The sequence below is a fragment of the Narcine bancroftii genome, chromosome 2 (genome assembly GCF_036971445.1).
Source record: "Narcine bancroftii isolate sNarBan1 chromosome 2, sNarBan1.hap1, whole genome shotgun sequence".
Lineage (NCBI taxonomy): Eukaryota > Metazoa > Chordata > Chondrichthyes > Torpediniformes > Narcinidae > Narcine > Narcine bancroftii.
Genome location: NC_091470.1, coordinates 24,562,736 through 24,584,442, shown reverse-complemented (window position 1 = coordinate 24,584,442; position 21,707 = coordinate 24,562,736). Strand labels below are relative to the sequence as shown.

The 21,707-nt window shown below is 37.7% G+C and overlaps 1 protein-coding gene across 8 annotated transcripts in view; it reads right to left on the bottom strand.

The window, feature by feature from the left end:
• The window catches only part of setd3 (SET domain containing 3, actin histidine methyltransferase), a 156,986-nt gene that overhangs the window by 84,133 nt on the left and 51,146 nt on the right, over positions 1–21,707 (bottom strand). For all 8 annotated transcript variants that reach the window (XM_069916142.1, XM_069916147.1, XM_069916144.1 and 5 more), the window contains 3 exons: positions 14,843–14,952; positions 8,934–9,026; positions 4,842–4,990 (listed from right to left, as the gene is read on the bottom strand). In XM_069916142.1, coding sequence (XP_069772243.1) covers positions 4,842–4,990; positions 8,934–9,026; positions 14,843–14,948 — 348 coding nt within the window. In that variant the 5' untranslated portion in view covers positions 14,949–14,952. The remainder of the gene's footprint in view (positions 1–4,841; positions 4,991–8,933; positions 9,027–14,842; positions 14,953–21,707) is intronic.

Genomic DNA, 21,707 nt, shown 5'->3' with positions numbered 1-21,707 from the left:
TCTCTGGATTAGATGTTGAACATTTTACCTTACAAAATAGGCTACTGTTCCAAAATTCTGCAAGTTTTTTTTAAATCACTTTCTTTTAGGTGGGAGTTACTGCATACCCCCTCCATAAATCTTTGTCCGCGAAGCCAAGCCAAAGAGAAAGAAGAATCACACATAGCGTCCTTTACTATCGAGTACCCACCTGAAGTTGGAGTTCTCACTGAAAGCATGAGAGGTCATTACTGTATAATGACATTACAAAGTTCCTCAACATGGTTATCCAACTGCACGAAAACCAACAAGGTCGGGTCAGATACAGCAATGAGCTCTCTGAACCCTTCTCCATTAACAATGGCGTGAAGCAAGGCTGCGTTCTCGCACCAACCCTCTTTTCAATCTTCTTCAGCATGATGCTGAACCAAGCCATGAAAGACCTCAACAATGAAGACGTTGTTTACATCCGGTACCGCACGGATGGCAGTCTCTTCAATCTGAGGCGCCTGCAAGCTCACACCAAGACACAAGAGCAACTTGTCCGTGAACTACTCTTTGCAGACGATGCCGCTTTAGTTGCCCATTCAGAGCCAGCTCTTCAGCGGTTGACGTCCTGTTTTGCGGAAACTGCCAAAATCTTTGGTCTGGAAGTCAGCCTGAAGAAAACTGAGGTCCTCCATCAGCCAGCTCCCCACCACGACTACCAGCCCCCCCACATCTCCATCAGGCACACAAAATTCAAAACGGTCAACCAGTTTACCTATCTCGGCTGCACCATTTCATCAGATGCAAGGATCGACAACGAGATAGACAACAGACTCGCCAAGGCAAATAGCGCCTTTGGAAGACTACACAAAAGAGTCTGGAAAAACAACCAACTGAAAAACCTCAAAGATAAGCGTATACAGAGCCGTTGTCATACCCACACTCCTTTTCGGCTCCGAATCATGGGTCCTCTACCGGCATCACCTACAGCTCCTAGAACGCTTCCACCAGCGTTGTCTCCGCTCCATCAACATTCATTGGAGCGACTTCATCTCCAACTTCGAAGTACTCGAGATGGCAGAGGCCGGTCATCTTATTTAGAATATGGGTTTGGAAAGATCTTAAAATATTGTATATGTTTTATGTTTTTTTGGCTTTCCTTGAGGGGGCTGACTGAGTGGGGGGGGGGGGGAAAATGAGAGGGGGTTTGTTATATTGCATAAAAATCTTTTATTCTGTTGTTGTTATTGATTTTACATTGTTTTTAAAAAGTTTTTAAATATTTTTTTTTAAAAAACAAAGCTAATCCGTCACCCATCCAGTGCTGGTAGACCCCCATCTCTCAGAATTCTCCCCAGTAACTTAACTACACAGATGACAAGCTCATTGGCATGGAACAGTCTGGCTTGTCCTTAACCCTCCTCCAACCTTCTTTCGTTAACAATGGTGCAAATCTTTCTACCAGGGACCCAGCAATTTTTCCTGAGCATCCCACAATATCAGAAGACACACCTGAACTGGCTCCGGGGACTTATCCACCTAAGTATGCTTTAAGACTGCTAGCATTTCCTCTTTTGTAATTTGGATATGGTCCATTACATCATTACTCATTGAATACAATTTTTCCATTTCCATGGCTTTCTGCATCATAAATACAGATGAATATTTAGTTAAGACCTCACACATCTCCTGTGGCTCCACCTGTAGATGATCAGGTTGGGTACTTAAAGGGATCTAGTCTCTCCCTAGTCACCTTTTTGCTCCTAATATACTTATAGAATCTCGGCTTACCTTTTCCTAGTCTGCCAGAGCCACTTCTTTTTGTCCTCATTTCCTGCTGTAGTGTGCCCTTACATTTCTTAAACTCCAAGTGATCCCAATTGCCTCTACCCAACACATCGCCTTCATTTTTGTCATTTACTCTACTTCTTGGAAGTGCCATCACACATTAATTACAAAATGTTGTCACTAAAGGAATGGATTTGATTTTACATTACTTACTGGCCAATTTATAATATTTTAAGCACATATTCATTCATATAAATAATTGCTTATTGGATCAAGTGAAATTGTGTTGTCAAAACTGACTGGTAGCAGAAATTTTGAGAACAAACACCACCATTGTCCAAAATATCACAAGAAAGAAGCTTTGCACCATGTACATAAAAGCGAGTGGATGTGAGATAAAGACATAAATGCAATTCAGAAAAAATGAAAAACAAATTAACTTTGCTGTAGCTTAAGAAAACAAATTCTTAAATGGTTAAAAATAATAAGAAATCAGAATTAAAATGTTTGCAAGTCAGAAACAATGCTCACAGCAAGTCAGGCAATATTTTTTTTGGAAGGACAGGAGTATTGTTATCCACAAAACACAATGTTCTATTTTACCACAAAGAAGATTTAGTCTTTTGCAAGATCCAGATTTAATTGCTGCTAAATAAAAACTGGCCAAGATCCCCAAAATGCTCAGTGTCAGGTTGCAGTTCCAAAGTTTCTACCATTCTAAGATAGTTGTGCATGTGTGAAATTAATTGGAATACAGGGTCTATGAATGCTCAATGTCCAGATTCAACAAATATCAGTGCCTGAGAAATCTGGCAGTGAGTCGTAAAGCACGAGAAATGTAAACAGCACACAATCACTCTTCTATTTTAAAAAACTGGTTGGCTGACAGACAAATATCAAATTCCAAGAGAGAGACCAACTGAAGGCAGACAAGCGCAAGCAACCTGCTGAGACTCTGTAATAGCTTGCACAGAAATGTTATACAAATACACACACCCACACAAAAAAAGGCACTGTTCATAAAGCAGATAGAAGTACTGAAATCCAAAATACAGGAAATATTCTGCAAAGTTTGCTGAAAATGGGTGTGAATAGAGAACAGATGAGATGAAATCAAAAGCACGAAAATGAAACAATACATGTTCAGTTATGCTTGTCATATTATTTGCTTCGATTTCAAACATTCTTTTATAACCATTTCAGCGACAAAATTTTAATCTGCTTTTCATCAAGGTTGTTTTGGCAGTTTCATCTTTGGTGGCAGCTTAAGTGAGCTGGGTCCGCACTGGGCACTTTTTTTGTGGCAAACATTAATGCCACGATTTCCCAAGTTATGTGGTGAAAGTTGTATAACAGGTTTTTTCCCCCCCCCCCATCAGTGGAGATGGCGTGTGATGGGGGTTCCATTTCCAACCTTTATTCCTGCATGTAGGCAGATTTTTATGATCAGCTTTGGTGAGGTGACTACATTAGGAGGCTGAAACCCTACTGTTTCCTTTCAGTACACGCAAATTAAACCGATAACTCAATTGCTTCTGAATATGCAGCTTTTATTAAATATCACACAAGCTTGGGCATTTTGTAAAATAAGGGATGGAAAGTAAGAAATCTCTACCACCTACATTTCCAAACACAAGAAATAGGAGCACGGGTGGGCCATCAACTGAATTGGCACTGGACTCGACTCCACCTACCTGCCTTTTCCCCCATAACCCTTAATTCACCTACCATGGAGAAAAAAAATCTATCTGTATTTTAAATATTTTCAAGGAGGCAGCTTCTACTGCTTCCTTCAGCAGAGAATTCTAGATTCACTCCTCTCTGGGAAAAGCAGTTCCTCCTAATTTTCATCCTAAATCTACTCCCCTGAATCTTGAGGCTATGCACCCAAGCTCCAGTCCAATATAACGAGCAGAAACAAATTTCCTGCCGAAACTTTACATATCCTTTTCATAATTTTAATGTTTCTCTAAGATCCCCTCTGTGTTTTCATTCAATAGTAAAAGGCATGGAATTATGCAAATTACAGCCATTTAGAAAGACCCAAGTACACTATCTTCACCACTCTTCCCAGTGCCTCTGATGGAAGACGGTAAAAGGTAAAGGTTCCATTACTGTTGCATAATACTACATTAAGAATGTAATATATATGAAATTCTTCAGCTTTGGTCAACAGTAAGACAGACAGAGAGTCGCCACATCCAGTGCCCCTCACAAACCTACACCCGCTGGTGCTCCTCAGTGGTCTCCCCTCCAAGTACTGACCAGGCCTGAGTCTGCTTAGCTTTCAAGATCAAACAATCTCAGGCATATTCAGGCTATTAGGCCTCTAAGAGTTCAAGTTAGGTTTTTTGCAAAACCAGGTGCAGTATTACTTTTCGAGCAACGAAACTGGGGAAAAGTTAGGTTTTCCTGTCTTCTTCATTCTTTTGATGCACTGACAAAAGTTCTTCTCAGTTGGTTTCTGTCGGGCTATTATTGTGAATGAGCCTAGATTCCTTATCATTGATAGGCAAGTTTCCCTTTACCTTTAAAGATCTATAACACATTTAAGCTTACAATTTAAACAATGTTGGAACCCCCTGAAAAGGGATTTCATACAAGCATATGTAAAAAATGTAAACAACCCTTATTATGTAGTTGTGCAATGATATGACTGATAGGAACACAAAAGCCCAATGGATTTAGACAATGATTCTCTGGATTAGATGTTGAACATTTTACCTTACAAAATAGGCTACTGTTCCAAAATTCTGCAAGTTTTTTTTAAATCACTTTCTTTTAGGTGGGAGTTACTGCATACCCCCTCCATAAATCTTCGTCCGCGAAGCCAAGCCAAAGAGAAAGAAGAATCACACATAGCGTCCTTTACTATCGAGTACCCACCTGAAGTTGGAGTTCTCACTGAAAGCATGAGAGGTCATTACTGTATAATGTCAGGAGTTACAAGCGATTATGAAACAACTTGGGTCATGTTCACATTAAAAGGCTGCACACATTTGTAGATGTGCTCATCTCATCTCTGCAAGCCAAACAACTGCATAGAAAGGATAACAGATACAGGAGGCTTTAAAATAAAGGCAAACCTTAATGTCTTTAGTTGCCTTTAACCCATAACCCTCTTCTGGGAAATGAGTGATTTCAAACCCTTCAGTTGAGGCTCCACAGTCAGCTGCCCATTGCAGTAGTTCATCAAAGTGGTGTTCTCTGTTCCCATCAAAGATAACCGATAAGCCTAAATGGTCACAAACCACAGTGACTTAAAATCAGAACAGTTACATTTGAAAAGTCATTAATGAGAAAATCAGCAAGGTTAAGAACAAAACCAATTTGAAAAATTGGCCCTGAAAAATGCTACAATGGAAAGAATCATATAGCTTTGAGCTGTCTTAAAATTGCACAGCATTAACTTTGGCTGAACATACTACACACAATCCATAATGACATTGTGCATCATTCAATTAACTAAACGCAGGCACCACAGTTAGTCATGCTGCCCAAGTTCAATTGGAGTAAACCAGCTGTCTGAAATGATGTTCAACCATACAAAAGTTAAGAAAAATAATTTGAAAATTATAACACTAAGAAGAAGACGTTAACAGTCCATGAGAAACTTCACCCACCAAATTGCAATGTTATCTCATACCAGAGTGTAATACTACTAAAGATACTACATTCTCTAACTTTCTTTCATCCTGTCCAAGATTATTTTACAAAGTTCCAGCAGGGCAATTATGAAAATAATAAAGGAAATGGGCAGAATTACTACAGATTTAAGAAAGTGAAATGACTTTTGTAAATTCTATACCAATTTTCTTTTCGAGCTTGTGACTAGTGGAACAGAGCAAACCAATTGATATGATGTATTTGGACTTTTGGAGGCCTTTTGGTTGGGCGTCATATAGAAAGGCATAGCACATGGTACCAGGGATAGTATACTGGCATGGACTAAGGATGACAAACCCACACAAAACACTATCCTATATCTGTGTAAGCAAATGACACAAGGAAAAGAAAACAGAAGAAGAGGTTATTTAATCCTTCATGTCTGCTCCAACACACAATATGATCACGGCTGATCATTTATCTCAATGCTACTTGACTGCAATAGTCCCATCTCCCCAGATTTTCTAAATATCTGAACTCTTATCAGTCTAAGCCTCGAATATATTCGGTACCCAAGCTTCCACAGGTCTCTTGGACAGAGAATTTGAAAGATTCACGACCTTCTGCCAGAAGAAATTTCTTAATATATTCCAGCTGTGTCAAATGAACTATTATTGCCTATTTTCTCCCTTTTTACATTCTCATTTGCTACCTTCTAATCGGAGGAAACCTATCATAGAGTCAATATCATTTTGGATGACAAACAGGGCATCCAATTCCTCCATCACCCTAGGATCAGGAACCAGGACTATTACATTTCCATCTCATTAATTTCTCCAACAAATTTTTTTGCTGTTTTATTTTGAGTTCTTCCTTCCATCCTGAATTGTAATTCTCTATTATTTGCAGATACAGTATATACATGTCATAAGTTCTGTTTTTTTAAAATTTCTGCAATATAAACCTGTCATCTCAGATTTCAGGAGATCCACATTAACTTTAGATCATCTTCCCCCTCACGTTTTATAATTTAATTGAAGTTTTTCCACAGTCTGTTTGAATGTATTCCCCCATCCCCACAAAAAAGTGTACTTTCTCATTTCCACATAAATACCTAGATCCTCCCCTGCTAAATTCTGAAATGTTCCCAGTGATGACACTTAATGCTTTTTTTTAAACTACATTTTTTTTCCTTTGATATAATACCATCTTTAACTTTGGTTGATAACCATGGTCAAATTATTTTTCCTATTGGGGTTTTTACCTTAAAAGATTTTTTCAAGCTGCGCATTAATTATTTTCTGTAAATGTTAGTTATAGTGTATGAAGATATTAATTTATCAAAGACAACTTGTGCCTTTCCAGTTTGATTTATTTAGATGGAATACCCTGGTTTCAGTGTGAAATAAATCATTATGTCAAATGGTATTGAATTAGAATCACTATTTGCTAAATTCACCTCAGCTAAAGAGGAATTAACCTTCTCTTGTTACATAACATTAAATCTAACATAATATTGCAAGTTCCTCAATGTATTGATCTCAGAAAGCTTCTCCTGTACATTTTTTTTGAACTTTTCTTCCACATTATTAATGCTATTTTGGTTTGTCCCGTCGATTGTATATTTAAATCCCCCATAAACGAGCCTGCAGCTGACGTGGACATTTACCCCTCCATAAATCTTCGTCCGCGAAGCCAAGCCAAAGAAAGAAAAGAAGAAGAAAAATTAATGTAACACCATTGTGATATGCCCCTCTAATTTTCAAATTTTATTGTGTACTGCATTGCTACAACTGCTTGGAAGTCTACATACAACTCCCACTGATGTGCTTTTTCCCCTCAAAAATAGATTGAAGTTATAATGTCCAGTCATTTCCACAGCCCAGAGTCACAGCAGCCAAATGCAGAACTTACAATTCACGTGCTGGCTGAAATTAAATGATTCAAAGCAATGCAATCTGACCTAAGACAAAAGAAAGTAAATAACCTATGAAAGGCTGCAGGACAGAAGGCAGAGGATATACTTTGGAATAAGTGCAAGAAATGCGAAAAAAAAGTTTTTAAAATGTATTGGGTACAAAGACAACACTAGTGTTGGACAAAGCAAAGGAGCCTTAAGATGTTATTCACCTTAAAAAGTTACCAGTTATATCCCTGACCTGTTCAGAAAAAGAAATACAAATCAAATTCAGCAAATAACCATGCTTTCATTATACCCTCGATCAATATCAAATGTTTGAAGGGGGTCATTGATGGGAGTATCAAACAGTACTCACTTATTGAAAACTTGGTTGCTGATCACCTACCAGGACCAATCAGGTCCAGAGTTCATTAAAGCCTTCGTTCAAACAGAAATCAACTAGCCAAATTCTAGAGCTCAGGTTAGAGCAACAACTTTTAGAATCAAGGCAGCATTTGACCAAGAGTGATATTGGCAACCCTTGTGAAATAAAAGCCTGTGGACCTTGGTGGGGGGTGAGGGAAGAAAAGAATCACTACCTTACACAAAATATGATTGACAATCTCGAAAGCTAATGGCTTTACTCAGAGATATTGCTGCAGGAGCTCCTTGGGGAAAGTGTTTTAGGCTCATTCTTCCCCAACTTATTTACCAATAATCTTCCTTCTATCACGTCAGAAGTACAGACGCTCCTTGATAATTTCTGTATTAAGTTTCAAGGGCAAATCATATCAGACTTTCTTGTACTTTGAGAATATCACACCAGGATGTTTTGCTATGACAAAAATTCTGAGCCACTTATCTTTATCCAAGTCTATTCCTTCTATTTTTATTCTAAAAGTAGTTCACTGACAAAATATTTTAAATGTCTCAAACTATGCACGTTTCCCCATTAAAAATTGTTCTAATTTTACAGAGGTAAACAAAACTCTGCAGACACCAGAGTTGAAGTAAAAAACACAATTCTTAGCAAGTCAAACCATGTACTTTATCTCTCTTCTCTCTCTCTTTGGCTTGGCTTCGCGAACGAAGATTTATGGAGGGGTAAATGTCCACGTCAGCTGCAGGCTCGTTTGTGGCTGACAAGTCCGATGCGGGACAGGCAGACACGGTTGCAGCGGTTGCAGGGGAAAATTCGTTGGTTGGGGTTTGGTTTTTCCTCCTTTGTCTTTTGTCAGTGAGGTGGGCTCTGCGGTCTTCTTCAAAGGAGGTTGCTGCCCGCCGAACTGTGAGGCGCCAAGATGCACGGTTGGAGGCGATATCAGCCCACTGGCAGTGGTCAATGTGGCAGGCACCAAGATATTTCTTTAGGCAGTCCTTTATATAGCAAAGATAAAGATACATAACCAACGTTTCGGGCTTGAGCCCTGCATCAAGGTTTAACGAAAGGCTTGATGATGTTTGCCTTGATGCAGGGCTCAAACCCAAAACATTGGTTATGTATTTTTATCTTTGGCATATAAAGTATGGTGCTTGACCAGCTGAGTTTCTACAGCACTTTGATTTTTCTAACTTTACAGCTACTGTTAACAACTACCTTGATCTTGAGTCTGACAGAATTATGTGCCTTACAGAACAAATTATTATCAAAAGACAAAATTAGCCGCAATACCTTTTTGCTTTTTACGGATTTTCTCAATCAAGCTTCGGATCTGGACATATTCTTCCCACTCCTTTCCTGGTGCAGTAGATGGATTACTACATTCTTAAAAAAAAAGGAAATATATATATTTTTTTAAAATCTGGTTAATCTCAGAACTTGGGTACTTTATCCTAGAGAGTGGGGAGATATTGAACATTAAAAAAAAACCCTTCACTTTCATATCCAATACTTGACACTACCTCAACCAATGGGATAAATACTCCAGTGTCTGTTTATTGCTCTCTCTCTCTCACTCTCATATGTCAAGGAATTTAGAAGGCATGAACATTTCCAATTTCCATCAAGTGAGAAAGCAAGAATAGGATATGAAGAAAATTGATGTCACAATTGAAGGCTGTAGATACACAGGGAAATATATTGATAGGAGGGGATTTTAACCTTAATTTGGATCCAACATTGGATAAAATTGGACAAAAGACTAGCAAAAAGAATAAAGTGGCCAAATTTATGGTTAAATCAATGCAGGAAATGAAACTTATGGAGAAATGGAGGAGGCAGCACCCAAGGGAGAAGGAATGCTCATATTATTCGAGTAGGCATAAAACATACTCAAGGATTGATATGTTTTTGTTGTCGGCCCATATTCAAGGGAGAGTTAGGAAAACTGAATATATAGCTAATTGCTATCTGATCACTCACCCCTGTTATTAGCAATAGAACTAGAGGAGATCCCAGCAAGAACATATAGATGGAGATTAAACTCCATGCTACTTAAAGTCAGGAAATTAGAGAATTTATTGAACGCCAAATTAAAATGTACTTTGAAATAAATACGGAATCAGTGAAAGACAAATTTATATTATGGGATTAAATGAAAGCCTTCATTAGAAGGCAGATAACAAGTTATGTAACTAAAATGAAAAAGGACTACAATTGGGAAATAGAACAGTTGGAAAGAGAGATAGTCAGTACAGAAAAAGAACTTGCAACAAGGGAAGATACAACAAAAAGAGAATTGGCAGACAAAAAAATAAAATACAAAACATTAATCATATAAAACCACATATACATATATATATATATATATATATATATATATATACCACTTACAGCACAGAACAGGCCAGTTCGGCCCTACTAGTCCATGCCGTAACAAATCCCCACCCTCCTAGTCCCACTGACCAGCACCCGGTCCACACCCCTCCAGTCCTCTCCTCTCCATGTAATTATCCAGTCTTTCCTTAAATGTAACCAATGATCCCGCCTCCACCATGTCTGCCGGAAGCTCATTCCACATCCCTACCACCCTTTGCGTAAAGAAATTTCCCCTCATGTTCCCCTTATAATTTTCCCCCTTCAATCTTAAACCATGCCCTCTAGTTTGAATCTCCCCCACTCTTAATTGAAAAAGCCTATCCACATTTACTCTGTCTGTCCCTTTTAAAATCTGAAACACCTCTATCAAGTCCCCCCTCAATCTTCTACGCTCCAGAGAAAAAAGCCCCAGTTTGCACAACCTTTCCCTGTAACTCAAACTTTGAAATCCTGTCAACATTCTCGTGAACTTTCTCTGCACTCTCTCTATTTTGTTCATATCTTTCCTATAATTTATACAAATGTATAAGGTGGAGAAGAACAGAACGAAAATAAAGAAAAAGTATTTATGAGCTAGGAGAAAAAAACCACATAAAATAATAGCCTGGCAACTTAAAACAGAACAACCTAAAAAAAACTGTATTGGCATCAAGGAAAAAGGGCAAAAAAATTACATATAATCCAATGGAGATTAATGAGAACTTTAAGGAATTTTATGAACAATTATACCAAACTGAGAACGAGGGGAAAGAAGACAAAATAGAAGAGTTTTTAGCTAAAATTGAACTGTCGAAATTGCAAGATGAGGAGCAAAACAACCATTTGAAATAGAGGAAATACAGGATATATTAAAAAAGCTGCCAAACAATAAAACGCCTGGAGAGGATGGATTCCCAATACAATTCTATAAAACATTTAAAGAGTTGTTAATCCCTCCTCTCCTGGAAGTAATGAACCAGATAGAAGAAACACAAAACTTGCCACATTCATGTAAGACAGCAATAATTACAGTAATACCAAAGACGGGGAAGGATCCACTAACACCAGCAGCATATAGACCAATATCTCTACTTAATTCAAATTATAAGATAATAGCAAAATTATTAGCAAACAGATTGGCTGACTGTGTAGCAGAAATAGTAAAACAAGATCAAACTGGATTTATTAATAAAAGACGAACAGCGGATAATGTCTGTAAATTTATTAATTTAATTCATGCAGTTCAAGGAAATAAGATGCCAACAGTGGCTGTTGCTTTAGACGCAGAAAAAGCCTTTGACAGGGTAGAATGGAATTATTTATTCAAAGTATTACAGAGGTTCAACCTACCAGAAAAATATATTAATTGAATTAAAGCATTTTATAATGGAACATTGGCAAATATAAATGGATATGTATCGAACCAATTTAAATTAAGTAGGTCAACTAAGCAGGGATGTCCACTATCTCCCTCACTGTTCGCTTTAGCTATAGAACCCTTGGCAGAAGTGATAAGAGCAGAAAATAAAATAAAAGGGATAAAAATAAAAGAGGAATCTAAAATCAGTCTTTTTGCAGATGACATCATAGTACACTTAACAAACAAGAAATATCAATAAAAGAACTACATAAGAAATTGAAAGAATATGGAGAAATATCGGGATACAAAATCAACACAAATAAAAGTGAAGCAATGCCAATGAGTAATGCAGATTATAGAATTTAAAAAAGAATCACCATTTAAATGGCAAACACAAGCAATCCAATACCTAGGTATTAGACTAGATCATAATTTAAACCACCTGCACAAATTAAATTATCAGTCATTAATGAAGTTACAGGAAGACTTAGAACTTTGGAAAGAATTACCACTAACATTGATAGGGAGGGTAAATTGCATTAAAGTGAATGTCTTCCCAAGGATACAATACTTATTTCAATCATTACCAATTCCCTTAACAAAGAAATTCTTCAATGAACGAAAGAGAATAATAAAGAAATTCTTATGGAAAGGGGGGAAACCGAGGATAGTATTAGATAAATTAACAGAGTGGTACAAACAAGGTGGTTTGCAGTTTCCAAACTTCAAAAATTATTATAGAGCAGCACAATTAAGGTATTTATCAGATTTTTATCAGACAAGGGAAAAACCAGATTGGACTAAGATAGAGCTAGATAAAATAGGGGATAAGCTACCGGAACATATACTTTATAAGTGGGATGAAAACCTGGTACAATATAAAAGCTCACCAGTACTGCATCATTTACTCAATATATGGAAGATTCACTTAGAAAGTGAAAAAAAACAAATTATAAACTACCAAAATTATTATTGACAAAAATCAACTAATCTCTTTTACAACAGATAACCTTTCCTTGAGAGAATGGGAAATAAAAGGAATTAAAAGAATAGAAAATTGTTTTTTGAGAAATAATTTATTAACATTTGAACAAATGAAGTACAAATATGGAATAACTCATGGTACAATGTTTGCATGCCATCAACTGAAAACCTACATAAAGGATAAATTGGGAAACAGACTGAGATTACCAGAAGGAAGCAGCTTTGAATATGTGATTACAGAAACAAACACAGGGGGATCTACCCATTAAATCACTCATCCCACCCACGATGACGCAGCAAATGATGTGTCACACACTTACGGGAACTAACGGCAGTCAGTTCCCCCATCGCCACCACCAGCCATCAGTTGCAGTCACCACGCCCACTGAAAATCGATACCCACCCTGTCAGTCGCATCCCCCCCACCCTGCCACGAGGGGGGGGGGGGGGGGCTGGTGGTTGTTGCTGCGACAAGCTGCTCCGGCAATGACCATCTTCCAAACCCATAATCCCCCACACTGCCAAAACCACTCTGCCAACACACCAGAGTGGTTCCACCAGTGTGGGGAATTGTGTAAAGAAGGCGGCCATTGCTCCTGCATTGAGCCATCACTGTGAACCAGAGGGGCATTCTCAGCTACAGCACATCGCGTCCTCCCACTTACCCCCACGATCATGGGCATCTCTCCATCCCCCCAGCGGCAGAGACCTCTCTCCACCCCCCCCCCCAGCGGCAGAGACGTCTCTCCATCCCCCCCCAGCGGCAGAGACCTCTCTCCATTCCACCCCCCCCAGTGGCAGAGACCTCTCTCCATTCACCCACCCCAGTGGCAGAGCCCTCCCTCCATCCCCCCAGCGGCAGAGACTTCCCTCCATCCCCCCAGCGGCAGAGACCTCCCTCCATCCCCCCAGCGGCAGAGACCTCCCTCCATCCCCCCAGCGGCAGAGACCTCCCTCCATCCCCCCAGCGGCAGAGACCTCCCTCCATCCCCCCAGCGGCAGAGACCTCCCTCCATCCCCCCAGCGGCAGAGACCTCCCTCCATCCCCCCAGCGGCAGAGACCTCCCTCCATCCCCCCAGCGGCAGAGACCTCCCTCCATCCCCCCAGCGGCAGAGACCTCCCTCCATCCCCCCAGCGGCAGAGACCTCCCTCCATCCCCCCAGCGGCAGAGACCTCCCTCCATCCCCCCAGCGGCAAAGACCTCTCTCCATCCCCCCCCCCCCCCAGCGGCAGAGACCTCTCTCCATCCCCCCCCCCCCTAGCGGCAGAGACCTCTCTCCATTCCCCCCCCAGTGGCAGAGACCTCTCTCCATCCCCCCCGGCAGAAACCTCTCTCCATCACCCCCAGCGGCAGAGTCCTCTCTCCATCCCCCAGCGGCAGAGTCCTCTCTTCATTCCCCCCCGCGACAGTAACCTCTCCCCCTAACCGCCCCCCCAGCAGTGGCGCGTCAGCCAGTGGTTTCCCTGTGAAGCCAATGCGCAAGCACTGACATCACCAGAGTAATCGGATCAGCCATTTCCCCTTTCAAACCGCTGGAGCAGGACACCTGCACAAGTTTATTTGGGTCCCCTGACCACCTCGGAGGTAGGTCTGGGACCCAGTTGGACCCTTTCAAATTGCCATGAAACTGGGTCATTAACCGTGAAATTGCCCAGTTAACCCCGTTTTACTTGGCAGTTTGAAAGAGCCTAATAATGGTCCCAGCACAGATCCCCGAGTCACACCACTCATCACAGGCCTCCAGTCTGAGAAGCATTCATCCACCACCACTCTGTCTTCTCTCATTTAGCCAATTTTGAATCCAGTTTACAGCATCTCCATGGTTACCTCATGTCTGAACCTTCTGAACTAACCTCCCACGTGTGACCATGTCAAAGGCTTTACAAAAGTCCATGTAGACAACATCCATAGCCTTTCCTTCATCTCCTTTCTTGGTAACCTCCTTGAAAAACTCGATAAAGATTTGTTAAACACGACCCAACACACACAAACCCATGCTGACTGTCCTTAATCAGTCCTTGGCTGACCAAATACTTGTACACCCCATCTGTCAAAACACCTTCCAATAATTTACCTACTTCCGATGTCAGGCTCCCCGGCCTGCAATTTCCTGGTTCACTTTTGGAGCCTTTTCTAAAACAATTTCATTTTTAAATAACAATTTTTTTTTTTAAATATTTTTTTATAAAAGTTCATTCAAGGTTATTATGCTTTTAGAAATTGGTTAGAAGATTGGAGTAAAAAAAACGGTGGTGAGAGGCAAGCTGATACAGTCACCTGGAATTTATTTTCTAATAATTAACTTAGTGACACTGCTTTCCAAAAGTACATTACAAGCGAGTTTTAATTCCTGGAAATCAGAAAGATACTTGCAACCAAACCATCTTAGCAATACACAAAATGTCAATTCAATCTTCTCATACTTTCACTCAGTGTTATTGAAACTATCAGCATGGTGACTGAGCAAAGGATACACATCAGGTTAAAAGCATACTTACTCTGCAACAGTTCTGCTATCAGATTCATTATTTCCTTTGTAAAAACTGCAGCTGTAGCACCACCTCCTCCTGATTTTTGTGTTTTGACTCGGCTCTTTTTGCCCATTTTTCTATTAGAAAGTAGGACAGAATGGCACATTAATTAGATCAACACATTGAAAAAGATAGAACAGTGAACTCTCAGTTATTAAATCACTTTCAAGTGAATTTAAAACACATTGCTTCTGCCAGAAGAGTCTGGAACATTCATTTGAGTTGGCATTGTTGGTTATCCCAAAGATTAAAACTTAAAAGTTATCTCAACTCTTTCCCTCGGTGGAGCTCAATAATTAAGATATTAAACAAGAAAGCATTTTGTCAGTCAGCCATTTGACAATTTATCTTTGCACTAGTACAAAGACATGAACCTACCTCTAAGTCACGGGCAGGGGAACATATAGGGGGTAGGATAAATAGATATCCAAATGCACCAATGAAGAGTACAAACTGAGAAAAGAGCAAAACAAAATCTAAAAAAATCCCGCAGGAATAAATGGGAGAGTCACATCAGGGCAGTGGAATGAAATTCAAATAAATGTACTATTACAAGAGTGGCCAGTGCAGAAATCTGGGTTTAGATTCCCTGCAGTTTAAATTTACAATCATGACTAAAGAGCTTTATATTAACTGACCAGATATTAAGCTGAGGCCAAGAATAAAACACAAAATGGAGGTAATTGAAATTAAACAGTGGCAGAGAGATACCATAAAGTATTTGTGGAGATCAAAGGAAAATGATTAAAAGTATTAATAACTAAAAATGCATTTGAAATATAACTGAGTGCCCCAAGCATAAACAAAATCAGAAATTATACTCAGCTACTGTAAAATCAAAACATTAAAACTATCAGAACTGGTGGGGTTAAATCCAAGTGTCGCCATCATTAGAGCCCCATGCCTACTTTTAGACTGAAAAGTCAAAGTGTGGTGCAAAGAGCGGTACAGATAACTTCTCACAGCAGAGGACAGATTTTTTTTTTTAAATTTTTCACACTATGAACCATACTGACCAAAATACAAACATTTCCCTCTTGAATATACAGTGTCATTTTCTCCCCTTTCCCCCCCTCCCTTCCCTCCCTCCTTCACCCCCCCCATCCACTCAACGTTCAACATACATGATACATTAGACCCATTAAACAATGTCATCACACAATGAAAATAAACAAGAAATTTGTGTCATCTACTTTTACACACTGGGTCAGTACATTTCGTCTTCTTCTCCTTCCGTCATTTTAGGCGGTGGAGGTCCGTGGTAGGACTTATCTGTTGTGTTCCATGTACGGTTCCCAGATTTGTTCGAATACTGTGATGTTATTTCTAAAATTATATGTTATTTTTTCCAAAGGAATACATTTATTCATTTCTATGTACCATTGCTGTATTCTCAGGCTATCTTCTAATTTCCAGGTTGACATAATACCAGGTATTAAATAAAATCACAGAAAGCAACATACCAAAAAATCCAGAGATCTTTCTTCTAAGCAATATAAGAAGTAAAGAATTTGGATGGAGCAAAAAAAGATTTATTATGATAGCCTCAGCTGTAGCAAGCAGAGGACAGATTTTTTTTTTAATTTTTTATTTTTCACACCATAAACCACATTGATCATGATACATACTTTTTCCTTTTCAAATATATGCAGTGCCATTTTCTCCCCCCCCTTCCCTCCTCCCATCCCACCCTCCCTACCTCCCCCCCCCCATCCATTTAAAGTACAAAATCTAGGATACATTAAACCAGTCAAACAATGTTGTCATTCAATAAAAATAAACAAGAAATTCCACTGAGTCAATTCTTTTCATTTCCTTCTCCTTTCGTTAATTTAGGTAGTGAAAGTCCCCGGTAGGTTTTCTCTATTGTGTTTCATGTAAGGCTCCCATATTTGTTCAAATATTTCAATATTATTACTTAAACTATATGTTATTTTTTCTAATGGAATACATTTATTCATTTCTATATACCATTGTTGTATTTTCAAATTATCTTCCAATTTCCAGGTTGACATAATACATTTTTTTGCTACGGCTAGAGCTATCTTAACAAATCTTTTTATGCACCTTCCAAATCAATTCCAAATTCTTTGTTTTTTTATGTTACTTAGGAGGAAGATCTCTGGATTTTTTGGTATATTGTTTTCTGTAATTTTATTTAATATTTGGTTTAGATCTTCCCAAAATTTTTCTACTTTCTCACATGTCCAGATTGCATGAATTGTTGTTCCCATTTCTTTTTTACATCGAAAACATCTATCAGATACTGTTGGGTCCCATTTATTTAACTTTTGAGGTGTAATGCATAGCCTGTGTATCCAGTTATATTGTATCATACGTAACCTCGTATTTATTGTATTTCTCATCGTTCCAGAACATAACTTCTCCCATGTTTCCTTTTTTATCTTTATATCTAAATCTTGTTCCCATTTTTGTTTAGTTTTACCATTTGTTTCCTCATTCTCCTTTTCTTGCAGTTTAATATACATATTTGTTATAAATCTTTTGATTATTATTGTATCTGTAATCACATATTCAAAGTTACTTCCCTCTGGTAACCTCAGACTGCTTCCTAATTTGTCCTTCAAGTAGGATCTCAATTGGTAATATGTCAGCACTGTATCTTGAGTTATATTGTATTTATCTTTCATTTGTTCAAAGGATAATAATTTATTTCCTAAAAAACAATTTTCTATTCTTTTGATCCTTTTTCTCCCATTCTCTAAAGGAAAGGTTATCTATTGTAAAAGGGAGTAACTGATTTTGCGTCAGTATTAGTTTTGGTAATTGATAATTTGTTTTATTCCTTTCTACATGAATATTTTTCCAAATATTGAGTAGATGATGTAATACTGGAAAACTCTTACGTTGTACCAATTTTTCATCCCATTTATATAATATGTGTTCAGGTATCTTTTCCCCTATTTTATCTAATTCTAATCTAGTCCAATCTGGCTTTTCCCTTGTTTGATAAAAATCTGATAGGTATCTTAATTGTGCGGCTCTATAATAATTTTTAAAGTTTGGCAGTTGTAAGCCTCCTTGTTTATACCATTCTGTTAATTTATCTAGTGCTATCCTCGGTTTCCCCCCTTTCCATAAAAATTTCCTTATTATTTTCTTTAACTCCTTGAAGAATTTCTCTGTCAAGTGTATTGGCAATGTCTGAAATAGGTATTGTATCCTTGGGAAAATGTTCATTTTAATAGAGTTTATCCTTCCTATTAGTGTTAGTGGTAAGTCTTTCCAATGCTCTAAGTCGACCTGTAATTTTTTCATTAGTGAATAATAATTGAGTTTATGTAGACGGCCGAGATTTTTATTTATTTGTATACCTAGGTATCTTATTGCTTGCATTTGCCATCTGAATGGTGATTCCTTCTTAAATTTTGAGAAATCCGCATTATTCATTGGCATTGCTTCACTTTTATTTACGTTAATCTTGTCCATATTCCTTCAATTTCTTATATAATTCTTTTATTGATAGTTCTGGTTCTGTTAAGTATACTATAACATCATCCGCAAATAAACTGATTTTATATTCCTTGTCTTTTATTTTTATCCCTTTTATATTATTTTCTGTTCTTATCAATTCTGCTAGTGGTTCTATAGCTAACGCGAACAATAAAGGTGATAGTGGGCATCCCTGCCGTGTTGACCTGCTTAAGTTAAATTGCTTTGATATATATCCATTTACTGTCACTTTCGCCAATGGCCCCTTATATAATGCTTTAATCCAATTAATATACTTCTCTGGTAAACTGAATTTTTACAATACTTTGAATAAATAATTCCATTCTCTGCGTCTAAAGCAACTGCTACTGTTGGCGCTTTACTCCCTTCTATTGCATGAATTAAGTTAATAAATTTACAAATATTGTCTGTTGTGCGTCTTTTTTTTAATAAATCCAGTTTGGTCTAGATTTACCATTTTCGGTACATACTCTGCTAATCTGTTTGCTAATAGTTTAGCTATTATCTTATAATCTGTGTTAAGTAAAGATATTGGTCTATATGACGCTGGTGTGAGTGGATCTTTCACTTGCTTTAGTATTACTGTAATTATTGCTGTTTTACATGAATCTGGTAAGCTTTGTGTTTTATCAATCTGGTTGATTACTTCCAGGAGGGGCGGAATTAATAAGTCTTTAAATGTTTTATAGAATTCTATTGGGAATCCATCCTCTCCTGGTGTCTTATTATTTGGTAATTTTTTTATTATCTCTTGTATTTCAACTATTCCAAATGGTTCTGTTAATTTATTTTGTTCCTCTATTTGTAATTTTGGTAGTTCAATTTTAGTTAAAAATTCATCTATTTTCCCTTCTTTCCCTTTGTTTTCAGTTTGGTATAATTGTTCATAGAATTCTCTAAAGTTTTCCCTTGATCTCCGTTGGATTATATGTGATTTGTTTGTCTTTTTTCCTTGATGCCAATACCATTTTCTTAGCTTGTTCTGTCTTAAGCTGCCATGCTAGAATTTTGTCCATTTTTTCCCCTAGTTCATAATATTTCTGTTTTGTCTTCATTATGTTCTTCTCCACCTTATATGTTTGTAGTGTTTCATATTTTATTTTTTTATCTGCCAATTCTCTTCTTTTAGTGGTATCTTCCTTCATTGCTAATTTTTTTTCTATATTTACTATTTCCCTTTCCAACTGCTCTGTTTCCTGTTTTTCATCTTGGTTACATAACTTATTATTTGCCCTCTAATGAACGCTTTCATTGCGTCCCATAGTATAAATTTATCTTTCACTGATTCCGTATTTATTTCAAAATACATTTTAATTTGTCTTTCAATTAATTCTCTAAAATCCTGCCTTTTGAGTAGCATGGAGTTTAATCTCCATCTATACATTCTTGGAGGGATGTCCTCTAACTCTATTGTCAATATTAAGGGTGAATGGTCCGATAATATTCTAGCTTTATATTCTGTTTTTCTTACTCTATCTTGCATACGAGCTGATAACAAAAATAGGTCTATTCTTGAGTATGTTTTATGTCTACCCGAGTAATATGAATATTCCTTTTCCTTTGGGTGTTGTTTCCTCCATATATCCAAAAGTTGTATTTCTTCCATCGATTTAATTATAAATTTGGTTACTTTGTTCTTTCTGTTTATTTTTATCCCAGTTTTGTCCATATTTGAATCCAAATTCAGGTTGAAATCCCCTCCTATTAATATGTTCCCTTGTGTATCTGCTATCTTCAAAAAAATATCTTGCATAAACTTTTGATCTTCTTCGTTAGGTGAATATACATTGAGTAGATTCCAAAACTCCGAATCTATCTGACATTTTATCATTACATATCTCCCTGCTGGATCTATTATTTCCTCTTCTATTTTAAATGGCACATTTTTACTAATTAATATAGCCACTCCTCTTGCTTTTGAATTATACGACGCTGCTGTTACGTGTCCTACCCAATCTCTTTAATTTCTTGTGCACCAATTCAGTTAAATGTGTTTCTTGCACAAATGCAATATCAATTTTTTCTTTTTTCAGTAAATTTAGCAGTTTCTTCCTTTTAATTTGGTTATGTATTCCGTTAATATTTAAAGTCATATAGTTCAGCGTAGCCATTTCATACTTTGTTTATCTTCTCTTTCCGTTTCTCCATCATCACCTTTCCTTCTTATCCATTTCTGCTTTCTTGTTTTGAACACTTTATAAGACAACATTTCTAAAACATCAAACATTTTCCTTATTCTCCTATTTAAAACTTCTTTAACCCCATTCTCCACTCTCCCTCCTGAGTTGCCCTTTATCCCTTGTCGGGCAACCACATCCCCCCTCTCCATTTGGATTTGCGAATTCACTTGCAAACGTCAAATGATTTTGCAGTGACCGTAACTCCTCCCCACCCAGCCCTCCCCCAGAAAAGATTTCAATTTTCATATGTAACAAAGGTCACTCTTTTAATTCCCTCCTTATTCCCTCTATTCCCTTATTAATTCTTGTCTATACTCTATATATTTTCCTCTAAATACGGATACATTCATGTATACACACTATATATATATCCACACATATACCTCTTTACCCACATACATATAGATCGTGGTCATTTTTACTTTCATTACATGTCTTCATCTCTCTGCTTGTTTTGTAGTTGTTCTGCAAATTTCCTTGCTTCCTCTGGATCCGAGAATAGTCTGTTTTGTTGCCCTGGAATAACTATTTTAAGTACCGCTGGGTACTTTAACATAAATTTATATCCTTTTTTCCATAAGATCGTTTTTGCTGTATTGAACTCCTTCCTCTTCTTCAGGAGTTCAAAACTTATGTCTGGATAGAAAGATTTTTTGACCTTTATATTCCAGTGGCTTTTTGTCTTCTCTTACTTTCTTCATTGCTTTCTCCAATATATATTCTCTTGTTGTATATCTTAAGAATTTTACTAAAATGGATCTTGGTTTTTGCTGCGGTTGTGGTTTCGGGGCTAAAGTTCTATGTGCCCTCTCTATTTCCATTTCTTCCTGTAATTCTGGTCTTCCCAGGACCCTGGGGATCCAATCTTTTATAAATTCTCTCATATTCTTGCCTTCTTCATCTTCCTTAAGGCCCACTATCTTTATATTATTTCTTCTATTATAGTTTTCTATTATATCTATCTTCTGAGCTAACAGCTCATGTGCCTCTAACTTTTTTATTAGATTCTTCTAATTTCTCTTTTAATTCCTCTACTTCCACTTCTACAATTGTTTCTCATTCTTCCATATTTTCCACTCTTTTTCCAAACTCTGACATGGCCATTTCCATTTTATTCATTTTTTCTTCTGCATTCTTAATTCTTCTTTTTATCTCATTAAATTCTTGTAATTGCCATT